The 13,610-nt window shown below is 43.6% G+C and overlaps 1 protein-coding gene across 1 annotated transcript in view; it reads left to right on the top strand.

Annotated features, from left to right (window-relative positions):
• LOC144818325 (uncharacterized) overlaps positions 1-13,610 on the top strand; it is a 557,334-nt gene that overhangs the window by 321,392 nt on the left and 222,332 nt on the right. Inside the window, exon 6 of the mRNA XM_078675638.1 lies at positions 6,812-6,929. Coding sequence (XP_078531764.1) covers positions 6,812-6,929 — 118 coding nt within the window. The remainder of the gene's footprint in view (positions 1-6,811; positions 6,930-13,610) is intronic.

Here is a 13,610-nt window from a genome sequence, read left to right as displayed (position 1 = left end):
CTGGCCGCCACGACAAGGAGCATATGGGTCCCAGTCCACCAAGACCCCTAATGGCCAGGCCCGGCTCGTCGGCAGCTCGTGTCTCCCCTCCAGAGGAACTCTGCAGTCTCCGTCTGGCCCCCTTGTAATCCGGCGGAGTGCAACTGTGCAGTGGCAGCACTCGTACGTCCAACTACCCAGACCACAAGAATAGCGCAGGCTAGGCACAATTGCCGGGGCGAGCACAGGTGCCCGGGGGTGGGGGAGTGACTGAGTTGGGTGGAGATCTACTGCCCCGCGCTCCTCCACATGGGCCCTTCCACCTCCGTTGAAGGGAGACCAGTCCGGTTCCCTCCCCTCTCAGTCCTGTGCTCCAGCCGCCCCAGCTACTCACTGCACGGACCAGATGCGCAGATGCCTCAGGAACCGGCAGCCGCCTCAGGTTTGCCAGGGGGTTACAGACTGCCGAACAGGTCCCAGATCAGAGCCGAAGTGTGTAGGCGACCTCCGGTCCTCTGACTTTCCCTGCCAAGACGCTCAGCACCACAGCCAACTAGGCAGTGGTCCGAGCAGCCCACTTCACGCCCGGCTGTTCCTATGCCCAGCCGCCCTTGGGCGGACACGCGTCCCAACAGCAGGACCGTCAGTCGCCGGGTCTCAAACACCGCTGGATCCACTCGCAGACGGCTCCGCTCACATTCCTCCATCTCCCAGATCAGCGCACTCCCCGGGGAGCCAGACCAACCAACGCATTTAGTCCAGGCCGCTATCGTAACAGGCACTGCTCCTGTCTCGTCTCTGGGTTCGGTCCCACAGTTTAGGTGTTATTTGCGGCGACAGCTACACCTGCTTGCAAGGGAAGTTCTCTCCGGGGCGGTATTTAGAGTTTCGGAAATGTTTGAGAGTCACTACTGTTTTTCAATTCTTCAGGATATTATTTGGGCTGCCACAGAGCTATGGCTCACCCGTCCGCCATTGATGGCCTCCAAGCCACGCCCCCACTGCTAAATATATACTTACCTATGCTGAAACTCCACAGTGAGGATGGCGATCTTCACACAGAAATGGATAGGAAAAGTTGAGGCAGAACCTCCACACGTATGTCTGTGAATAGCATATGTAGTCTTGTTGTAGATTGAGCCTACTTATATAGGAATAGGGTTTTGTGCTTTTTCATTAGTATTATTGTAATCGTAGTTTAGATGTTCTTAAGTTATGGTGTTTTTGGGTGTGCTTTTTGGTATTTGGTGACTGTGTTGCTCTGCCCTACTTCGCTGATGTTTCCTGTGGCCATCTGGTTCAGTCCTGTTATGGGTTTTGTGAAGTCCATTATTCTCCACTGCTGGTTTTATTCTCCAATATTTTATGTCTCGCTTAAGCTGGAGGTGCTCAATGGTACTTCTGGTTTGGTCTGTGGTCAACTGCTTGTCCTGGGCTTCTTTCCCACTCCTTAACATCTTGTTACCACCCAATCTCTGGAAACTTTCTGAGGTCCTCTTGCCTTTTCTATGCAAGAAGCCTAGAAAGTTGTGTTTAAAATTTGCTGCAGTCTCCTTCAGTAAGGTTAGGTGGGGCCATTGCAGAATATTGCTGCTGTACCTGTAGATTTTTATAATTAGGTCTTAATTGTTCCATTGTCTTCCTCTTTGGTTGATGCTTTTCAGCTTTGCGGCGAGTGACAACCAGTGGCGGCTTCTTTGTTTCTGTATGCCTTTGCTCCAGAACTTGAACAGACTTTAGGATGCATTTCGCTCCTGTGGTGCTGCCATGAACAAGTGAATAGTTTCTGTCCAGATTACCTTAACGTCTTCTTTGCACACTTGCAGAGAGATCTTTGTTAACTCTTTGGTAGTCAAGCTCTCCCCAGGTTCTGTTTCTTTGTTTTTCTCCCTGTCTGTTGACGTTTTGTGTGCATATGTTTTATTTTTTCTCTCTCTCTCTCTGTCTGAAGTTTGCTGCTGTTTTAGCTGTATTGTGTATTCCTTTAATTGTTATATAGAACAGTCAATGTCCCATTTTGAGTGCACCATGGATGAAGTGTTGTCTGGGTCCTGCTCTTTGTGGTAGCTTGGAGGATATGCTTGCCAGTAGGGAGCGCCCTTGTACTACCGGCCTCTTCTGGATGACTCTGTTTCATGCACTTTATTCAGCAAAACATTGTTGTACGGCATGTCTTTTTGCCCATAATTTTCTCCCACTGGCATATTTGTTGTCATTCTTTTAGTTGGTGCTCCTGTTTCATTCTACAGGCATATTTAATCTTTGTCCTTCGTTGAATTGGTACTCCTGTTTTCTGATTCTGCTTGATGGTTAGTACATTGTTGTGTGACGGATGGTGACTCCATTCCATTAGTGGTCTTAATTTCTGGAGGTGTTTTTTTGTTTAGTTGGCAGGTCTTTATTTACCCTTCGCCTACCTTTTATTCAAGTTGTTGGGGCTGATAGTGGTCTTTAATATTACACCTTTTCTTCCCATGGACTGGCTTTCAGGTTTGTATTTTTGTTAGTGTTGCTCCATTGTTCTTTGATGAACCAGTTCATTCCACAGCACTGGTCATTACAGATAAGGCTTTATACTTTTTTGCATTTCTGTGTTGCAGTTGAAAGCTAATGGCAAGGGTTTTGTTGTGTTTCAATGATGTTGCTGTTTGGTCCAGAGTTGCTGTATCTTTCTACCAAGACTAGCACCTTAGATCGGTCATATTGTGAGGAATACTCCAGAAAGTCTTGGGTAAAAGGAACAAGAAATTAGACATTAATACTTGGATGGAACACGCACTATAAACCACCTATGAAATCTTTTCTGTTTTAATGATAGTGATATTTCCTTTGACATCTGATGACATTTGGATTTTTATTTAGGGCTGAGCTTTGGCAGCACAGCTGTCAAATAGACATATTGCAGCAAAATCTATAGAGAGGTATTTGTGTCACCCTTTTTGACCAATTTTCTTTCTTTGATCTGCCGCTTTCAGTGATTGGCTTGAGACTTTATCAATCATGTAGTGGCTCAGCATCCACTCAACTGCTTGAATTGACCTGCAGCTTAGCCCTCTATCTTCTCCTACTTTAACGCATTAAACCCACACCTATTGCCTTTGCCAGTGCTTGTCTGGAGGATTGCCTCTGTATCCATATTACATAGTATTTGATGAGCATACACCATATATACCAGTATTTTTGTGTGTAACTCTTTTATTGGTGTTACCAAGTTAAAAGCAAGAAAGAGAACAACAACCTTCAGTGCATCGCCCCTTTGAGGGGAGATATATGAATGAAGCCTTGTATAATGCAATTCCAAACCATGCATAACAACCCTATGTCCTTCTCAGTGGCCTAAGTTAAGTAAGAAGAAAGACTCCATCCCCTCTTTCCCTCCTTCCTCCCACTCCTTCTCCCTACTAGGAGGAGGAGATCTAACCCCATCACAGTAATACACTGAAAAGTTGTTCTTAGAGGTGATTGTTTTCTCAGACCTTGAGCTGGCTTGGAGAAACACTTTCACAGTTCAAGGGAAGTTTCTCCTCCTCACTCAGAGACCCAAACTCCTCAACTGTGGCTTCACTTCTGTTTTATGTGATTCGTTCTCTTTGATATTCAACATACAAACCTGGGAAGCTGAATGAATTTCTGCTTTTTCCTCTTGGACTTTTCTAACGCACTTCTGGTTTTGCCAGGCCTCGACACATCAGCCTATAGACCGTCTTCCATTTGGTTTAGAATCACAAGTGGGTATCATTCATCTTGCTTGTGAGCTGTTCCATTGCAAAGAGAGACCAGAGTCTATGGAATTATTGAGTGAATGAAGGTGAGTCTTATTTATCCCCATTGTGTGCTTTGGTCATTTTGGCTGCCCCCAGGCACTTTTTTACATCAGTTTAAGTGCAGCAGATTTCATCTCCAGGAGTAATATTTCCGGGGAAAAGGGCAGCGGGAATCCCAGAACCCCTTTAAACATATCTGCTACCTTTTCCCAAAATGGATGGATCTCGTTTTGGCTCCACTAGAGATGTAATGCATCCGCTGATGGCCCACATTCTTTATAACAATTTGGGCTGACTTTTGGGTACATGTGGTGCAGGTAGGAGGGGGTGTAATGACAACAGTACCATACTTTACAATGGATTTCCTTACCCTGAATAGGCGTGGAAGATTAATGTATATCCCCCTCCAGTTTTTCCCTATGCTCCAGAGTGAATTATATGCTTAAAAGGTTCTCCAATTTCTGATTGTTTCCATGTCAACTACAAGCTGTAAATGGTGCCCCTGGTGCGTATCAATTTAGGAGTTTCAAATAGGGTCTTATCATGAATAACCTCTGCCGAAACTCAGGAATCATAACCCAATGACGAATCTGGCAAAGAACAACCGTTCGCTCTCAGTGGGACGGAACTCAGCCTTGCATGGTAAAATGTTTTGGGATGGCGTAAGCGCTAACCATGTTGGAAATCATCCCACTTCCCTCCAACATTTTTTAATGTAATGGTGAGGGGGTGCCTGACCTTTACAAAGTTATCCCACACTGTCAATGTCATGCCCACGGGAGTGCTCAAATATGAGTTGGTTGATATGTTTTTTTTATACAGCTAGATTAAGTCCCACAGGTGTCTTTGAAAGATGGAATTTCCATTTACTTCAGTTCGTCTTAGACTCCAGCATGGACTATTCAACTGCAATGCACAGATGGGGGGCATCATAGTATTGAGGTAGGTATGCTCAGCATAGCTAACACTCCATCACCCATTTCTATAGAATGAACCAGCAGTCGCGGGAGGTTCTGGCTACATTACTCCTCCAAATGATGTACATTAAATGTTACTGAATCTGGTTTAAGTACTGAGCGTCCATTCACACTGGCAGGGCTTCAGTAAATATTGGAGTTGTAGAAGAATGTTTATTTTGATGGTGTTAATCCTGTCCATAAGGAAAATAAACATATTATTCCACATCTCCAGGTCCTTCTTTATTGCTGCCATTAATGGGGGTGGGAGGAATTAGCATTGAATAATGCCCGAAAGTCTATGGGACAGCATACCAGTATTCTAGTAGTTAATTCATTTCTGCATGATCTTTGCACACAGACTGTAAAGTGACAATTTTCTTTAAGCCTCCTTTTCTCTACATAAGAATGTTGAAAAGAAATGAAAACGCTGTTTAACCTTTTTGCAGTTTCCTTACTATTGACTCAAATTGAGCGATGTGTGATTCAGTGATCTTCCCACTGAAGTTTTCATAGTTGCTCGCAATCTTAGAAGTATCCAACAGGATGGTCAGTGACGCTGTTCCGTTTTATGTTTTTCTACAAACTTGTGGATTATGGCAAAGTAGATTTGTGAATTATGTAATTCTAACTGAAATTTCATCCGCCTTAATGTGCAAGTAGGTTACCACTCTGGCCTCTCATCATGTCACTTTTCATAGAGCATTCCACTTTTTTCATTATGATCTTTTTTTACTTAAAAAATGTCAAAATATTTTTGCAACGGTTCTACTATACACCTGTTAGGAAGCTACGCTTTCACTTGGCAGACAATGATAGATGTGATCGCTGCAATGCAGGGGGGGCGGGATTCTTCCAATTAGCGTGGGAATGCCCAGGGGTTTCCGAATTTTGGTCACAGGTACAGGATGCCTTACAGGTCATGACGGCCGGGGTGATTGATAGAGACCCGCTACTCATGCTGTTGGGATACACGCGGGATGTGCCCAAACCGGTCCGTAGATTTATAGATGTTGCACTGTTACTGGCTAAGAGACGGGTTGCATGTCGTTGGGGTAGAGGGAGGGCTCCGAAGTTTAAGGAGTGGATTGATGATTTGGTTTATTGTCAAGATCAGACTACTGTTTATGCTGATTTAATGCCTTTACGGAGCAGGTCAAACGATATCTGGGGCCCGCTGCAGGCCTATTTGTTAGAAATTGCAGCAGCATCCACAGACTCAGACAATGACAGTTGAGTGCTGGGGCAATAGCATTCATCTTAATGGGACCCATTCTGTAGACACTCCTGTAGAACACCAGTGGACGATAGTACGGGACACTGTAGTGAACTGGCTTGGGGCAGGGCTGAACACATTATAGATTGTGGGTCGCTTGTGGTATAGATCAGGGTCTCCCTGCACTACGCTATTCCTATGTGGGTATTGTACGGACACTGGTCGATTGAACTGGATAAGGGGGGGGACGTATACAGTAAGCCTGTCTGCTTGATTTAACTGCCCGTGATATATGGCTGTTTATATGTCAATTCCTGTCCCTCGCTGGGAAATACCTGCTCCACTGTACCGAATAAGATGTGATATATGACTACTCCTTGCCCGGACTGATCACCTGCCTGTGTACGATGCCTATATGATTGTCAAATGACTGCAATGTGTAACTGTGTAACCTACCAGGCTGTTTATTCTTTGTGATGTTCATCGAGAAAAACTTTATAAATAAAGATTTAAAAAAAAAATGTCAAAATATTTGTTGCCAGACAATTGTTTGGTGTTATGTGGACCACTTCCATCTTATACTTTCAGACTAATATTGTGGCGGAAATGAGTGAGTCATTTTGGAACTTGGAATTAACTTTAGAATTCTGGGTAAGACGTAATGTGGAATTTAGGGACATACTGTTATGTGGTTAAGACAGAATAAAAGTATTGGTTGGCTTATTTAGGTGATGACATTTTTTAAAGAGTAGTAGGCTACTGACATATCTCACTCTGGGACCTTCAATCACCAGATAAATAACACATTCATCATATAGTATTGGACTCACAAGTTCTAACTTTGGTGCAGTTATACATAGTAAATTCTCCAAATGTAATAAATGTTTTTATTTTAGCAACAGTTGATGCCAAAACCAAGGAGACAGCAGAAAAATTGGCTGAGTTGGTTATTCAGATTGGACCACACTTGGAAAGCGTGACCAGGGCTAATCTGGCTTCTTATGAGGAATTTTGGTAGGTATTCAATATGAACTGCTTGCAGATTAAACAGACTTAATCGCACAGAAGACTTTATAAGTCTTATTTTGTTTCATAATAAACTGTATAACTTTGCTTTATCAAAACCAGAAGGTGGGAAGGTTATTTGCTCTGTCTATTTGTAAAATTAAAGATCATTACAGATGTCAGGCTTTGAAAATGTACTCTTACCATGATTTTCCTGCAACAGTATAAGTTCCGCTGCTTAGCTATCAACACAAATAAGTTCCTGCTTCTTATAAAGCCATAATTGACTTCTACAATTATGTATCATATTACGTGATGAAAGAACGTATGAATCGCCTTGTATTGCATTCCTATTTAGCTATCATGACATTTAGTTATTTTTCATACATCATAGATATTGAAGATGTACAACATTAACACCCAATTCTCCTTCCAAGAGGCACCCCTCCTCAATAAGCTGCTCTAATATTACTTTCATTTCAATTCCTCTTTATTTGGCCTTTGACCAATTGAAGTGGTTAACCAGAAATGCAGGCAGAGTAAACTGGTACTTTTTCCTTCTATAACAAAGGCACTTTGTGCTTTTACTTTTCAGTTAAATGTTTTTTAAAAAGCACATTCTGTGTGATTTTATTTTCTTTCAAAGACTTTTTAATTTGTGGTAGACCCTGGAAATTTGTGTTTAATGGGGAGAATCGTTTGACACTGATTTAGGTGATTCTCCTTTGGGTTGTTTTTACCACTGTTTATAGGTTTAAACTGAAAACAACAAAGCCTGTTCACATGCATCTTAATGGTTTTCAAGATACAGTAATGATTGAGTGCCTCCATCAATACAGTTTAGGACTCCAGGCAGGGAACAAGGCCAATGGAAGATTGTCACAGATGTCTTCTTGATTTTTAAAGGCATAGCTATTCAGAACTATAGTGAATGTAGGTCATTTTTAAGTGGCCAGTATCAATTTTAGCACAAATCAAACACCAGCAGCATCAATTCTAAGAACTTGCTTCTCACCCTATCAAACATTTTCTCAATATGATGAAAATAAGTAGCTGTTAAACTGGTTTGTGGGCCATTTTCAGCAGGTGAGCAATGCTTCAAATCTCATGAAAGTTCAGGCACTACCTAACAAATTTGTATGGAACCAAGTCTACCTGGGATTGGATTTTCTATTCTATTTCGCCCAGATGTTCCTGAATATTTTAGAATTGATATGTTAATAGCTTGTGTGCCCATTCATGCTCTGCATTCGCTGGCCATCTAGGGTTGGGCCCAGATGTTTGCAGCATGTTTTTTTCTTTGAAGAAGTCTTGAGTCACAAGACATGTTATGAATCATTCCTTATTCCCCAATGCACAAGGACAAAGACTCCACCTCAGATTGTTTTCTCCTGTGTCTGGTTCTAAACGTTTGAGTGTCAATTCCAGGACCAACTCATTCTTCTGCAAACACATAAGGACCAGCCTTCCTGTTTTTCCAACCATGCTTCTTCGAACAACTGTTGAATATCGAGTGTCCGGTCGGCGGATTCTTCGCAAATTCTTCTCCTGCTCCCTTCAAACCGTGTTGGACTACTTCACGAAGCATCATGAATGAACATCTCTACAAACAACCGGCACAAGCGGGACTTCAATGCTTTTTGGGTTGCATTCCAGAAGATGGCTGGGGAGGAGGTTTTATGGAATGGACACCTTTCCAGTTGTGCCTTTGGTGCAACAAAAAGTACCTGATCACCACGACGTGTGCAATGTCTGCCTATCACCTTAACATTTCAAGGCTACCTACGATGACTACTAAGCCCTCTGCTGGAAGAAACCCCTCCGGCACTGACCAGATTAGAGTTAGGTTCATCACAAAATGCAGCAGAAAGCCTTCACTGAAACCCCTGGCATCTTTAGCCATAAGATCTGTTCAGCACTGAGGAAGAAGACGAAGGCCTGTCCAGTCTTCCAGCTGCCGAGTGGTGCGAGAGCCCAGAGATGTTGTCCTCCGAAAACTCAGTCAACTAGGAGGGGGCTGAGCACCCAGCTCTTAAAGCACTCTGGACCGAAGACCAGGTCAAGGCCTAAGGACCCTATTTTTACTATTAGTAAGGTCAGTCATCTCAACCTTGCATAAGATTTGACTCTCGCATAGCTCTACAAGGTTTGCTTTCCCACCCACGGGTGATCTGAGTGAACTTTGCACCAGCGCTGAATGTGAGAGACATGTTATTGTAGACCTCCAAAACTCCACTCAATACATTGTTGAAGTGAAATCCCTACTTTTGGGTTACTAACAATCCCTAAAAGGGATCTGGGGCATCGTGGTAACAATAGTCTTAAATTGCTCTTCACAATATCATACACACACATCTAAAAAGAAAAGACACTTTTAACTAAAATTGTTTATTACAACAGGGTGAACCTGTTTTTCAGTATATCTAAAGTAATCACACATGGTATCATAAAAACAGCAAGTAGACACGTTGTACACAACTAGCATAAAGTGAACATTTCCAAAAGCCTAACACCCTAAATCTACTTCTATGTGCTGCCCTAGGAAACATGTAGTAGAGCAACTTGCTAACTACAGTTTCTTGGGAAGAAGCGACGCACTGCATACCTTATTGACAGCTAAGGCTATCATTATCTGAGGGGACGTGTAGGAAGTGTTCCCTGCAAAGAGCAAACACGTGCTGCGGTTGCTACTCTCCCTGGGTATTCAACTGTTATCAGCTTCAGACAGGATGCATCAGCTTTTCTAAATGCCAGCAATTACCAAGATTGTCTTCGGGCAGTATCTTGCAGGCTAATCTGGGATAAAAGACCTCTCTACCTAAGGGGCTGAGTGGTGATGCTTAAAAACTAAATGTTATCCGGGGTGAAGATTTTTTACATAGTTTTAGGAATGTGGCATACAGATTACAAGTGCCAGAAAAGGGAGTCCTAAACATATCTCTAAGAAAATGGGAGACAAGTGGAAGTCAATTTGAACTACAACACTTTGATACATTTTCTGGGGAGGATTCTTGGTGGCCTTGGCATATTGATAAAGGAACACTGTTTCAGACTACTTGTCTAATCAGGTGTGCTATCTGGTTCCTTATTGGAACTGCTTGACACTTTCTATCCCTTCCTTAGGTCGAACGACGATAAGGCCAGACGGCATGCTTGGTAATATTGTTTAATAGAGATATGGCCAAACTTGGGTGGAGTGTGATTCGAGATGGATCTAAGGACCTGTTAGGAATAAAGTCAGAGATTAGGGACTTTACGTCGCAAAGTGCCCCCAGACTGAGGCAGACCACTGCTCCGGAGGGCGTCTAGTATCAAACTTAGAATGCAGCCTGAAAGCACACCTATCTTTGGGTCTTACTCGGCCAGTGGACACCACTAGAACCTTAGAGCATTTTTGCCTCTCACTCTCTACAGTCTCCTCCTCTGTCTTCTCACATAGATTCAGACCCCAGTTAGACCTTCTCACCTTCAGGACCCGTACGTTGAGCCTTTATCACTCAGTGAAGGTGAGGACCCATGGACGACTATACAGTGTAGATCCCACCGATAATGTGGCCCAAGAGCCTAACTCTACTAAGCCCACCCTACCTGATGACTACTGCTTATCATGCAGTAATTCGGAAGGCCGTTCACCATTATAAGGTGAAGATGAGTTCCTCATAGAGACTCTTTCAAAGACCAAGCAATCAGTACAGTACTGCTCATGCTTAAGATCATGTTAAAATCAGCTGATAACTTACAGGAGTCAGTGAAAGCTAAAGGTGGAGTAAAAGTTCAGACCTGCTCTGGCTGACTGAGTGTACTTCCATGGTCAAGTTCCACCCATCTCTCCGGCTGTACATACAGCACGTAGATGTACCTCAGTGTAAGCAACGGGTATGCTCCCCGCCTAACAAGGAGAGTAAATTAATAGACACTGCTGGCAAGCATGTGGCATTGTGGGCTGCTACACATTGGTGCATCACAAATTCTTTAGACTGGCTCTCCTGCTATGAAAGACACCACTGAGAGGAAAGTGAAGACCTCTTCGAACACTTAGCCACATAGAAGAGAGGAGAGGTGCTGGTGGCAGAAGGCAAAATTATATATATTGCAAAGATTAGGTATGCCCTGGATTTTGTATCCATAACATTGAGAGGCATTAATACCAGAATCCTCCTTTGGTGACATGCTTGGCTCAGACGTTTTGGTTTCTGGCCTGAGGTGCAACAGCATATTCTGAATGTGACTTTTGATGAAGACCATTACTTTGGCCCTGAAAGCGATGAGGTGCTACAGAAAATCAAAAACGGCACAGACCATGGGGGCTACTTAGTTTGCCACCTCAATGTCCACCTTTCACAAATAACAACCCAGAGGAGGATCCAAGGATCTACCCAAAGGCAGGGTTACTAGCACTTATAGAGGTAACAGCCAACGTTATAGTGAGGCTTTGCCAACCAGGATTCAACATACTCTAAACATTGACTCTCCTATCACCTCAAATCGTACAACACCTGTTGGGGGGGGAAGGCTGGCGTTCTTCCTCTCTGAGTGAGAATCGATTACCTCAGTCAGATGAGACCTCCCTATAGTTAGACAAGAGTACTGCCTAGAGTTGTGCACCACCAAACATTTCACCTCTAAACCACGTCCTCAGCCCAGACTGTCTTCAGGTGCTCAAAACATTCTTAGCCAAAGGGGTCAACAAGCTGGTGCCCCACACCAACGCAGCAAAGTCTCAAATGGGGTCTTATCATAAATAACCTTCTGCCGAAACTCAGGGTTCATAACCCAATGACTAATCTGAGCAATGAACAACCGTCCCTCCTCTACCTAATTCCCAAGAAGGGCGGTTGTTCTGGCCATTCGTGGACCTTTGGCACCTGAATCAATACATCATGTCAGACCATTTTTACTTGATCACCCTGCAAGATGTCATCCCGCTGCTCCGTCAAGGGGACATCATGGACGACAATAGACTTGAGACACCTCTTTCAACATCCCCAGTCATCCTGCCCACAAGCTGAATCTCTGCTTTGTGGTACGTGGACAGCACTACCAGTTCACTGTCTTTTCCTTCAGGTTCATTACTACTCCAAGGGTATTCACAAAGTGTCTACTTATCGATGTCTGCACAAAAACGTCATTCATATCGTTCCATATCTAGATGATAGATTGATCACGAGCACTCATATAGCAGTGTCTTTTCTCGCAAGTTAGGATTCCGCATCATTGCAAACAAAATACCACTTCCAGCCCTAGTAGATCTTGCCTTTCCTAGGGTGCACTGTAAATACTTACACTGGGAAAGCATACTCCAACCCAAGAGAGTTTGATGACCTTCCAAAAGCTGGTGCCTCTTTTTCAGATGGGACATAATCTTTCTGTAAGGGTGGAAATGATATTGTTGGGCTTGAAGGCTTATTGTATAGGCATAGTGCCAGACTTTCGGCTGCACTTGTTCCTACATAGAGTTCCCTTTCTAGGCAATGATCACAAGCTGATGCTCAATAAAGGATCTAGTGTTTGTAAAGATCAAAACTTGTCTTGCTGTACAACGGTTTATCTGCAACAACCTGTTGCTTGGTTGATCTTTCATGAACTCACTCCGCAGGTGAACATTACCATGAAAGGCTCAATTTCAGGCTGCAGAGCTCACCTTCACAACAAGACAGTTCAGGGCACCTAGACCCCACAATACCAGGGTTGTTGCATCAACTACCTGGAGCTCTTGGCCATAACTTTCCTCAAGCTCACCCTAGGCAAACCAGTCCTCGTACATACGGTCAAGGTAATGGCCTTGTACTACATCCAGAAATTGAGTCAGCCACTCCCCCTTGCTATATGTGCCATACAGAAGATTTGGCATTGGGCTTTTGACATCAACATTCATCTGTTAGCAGAGCATTTACTGAGGTTAGACAATTTTGTGGAAGGATGCATCAACAAGTGCAGAAATGTCAGTGAGGCATCAACATCGCGACCTGTTTTACACCCCCACACACCCACAGTGTGGGCAATGCACTATTGAGGAACAGGTCCTGAATAATTGCGTATTCTTATTCTACTTTCTCACTGATTCCATACTTGGGGAAGATGACACCAACCTGGGCCACGCAGAAAAGGTACTCAATGCTCCTACAGGTGTTGTTCCGTCCACATGAGAAAACTGTAGCTAAAGCCAGACATTTTCAAACAGCATCAGGGTTGGCTTAGACACCCAGACCCCAATCAGCTCAACCTCGCAATTTGGCAAATTGAGATCCTAGAATTTCCGGTACCTCAAGTTCCAAGAGGAGTGCATGCTCATTCTGAGCAAGGTGTGCACGCCCACTACACATGCCTGCTATGTGGCAAAGTGGAACATTCTTGTCCACCACTGCAGAAATAATCACATGGACTCCCGCAATTTGTCTTTGCAAGGCAACATCTGCTCCCTGTTACATCTCCAAAAGGCTGAGTTAACATGCACTTCCATCCCTATACATTTGGTTCAACAAACATGCAGAACAGGAAAAATATGTTCCTTTTCAAAATTTCTATCATCATAGTCTTCATGGAGACCCTCGAGGATTATTCCTCTTAATACTCCTCTAGCCCACATCTGGGAGTAAATGTAGTTCTCACACAGCTCATGGGTCCACACTTTGAACCACTCAACTTCTTTGTTATACAGTTTTGTCATGGAAGATAGCCTTCTTGATATCA

The sequence above is a fragment of the Lissotriton helveticus genome, chromosome 2_1, assembly GCF_964261635.1.
Source record: "Lissotriton helveticus chromosome 2_1, aLisHel1.1, whole genome shotgun sequence".
NCBI classification, from domain to species: domain Eukaryota; kingdom Metazoa; phylum Chordata; class Amphibia; order Caudata; family Salamandridae; genus Lissotriton; species Lissotriton helveticus.
This window is presented reverse-complemented; position numbering and strand designations above follow the sequence as displayed.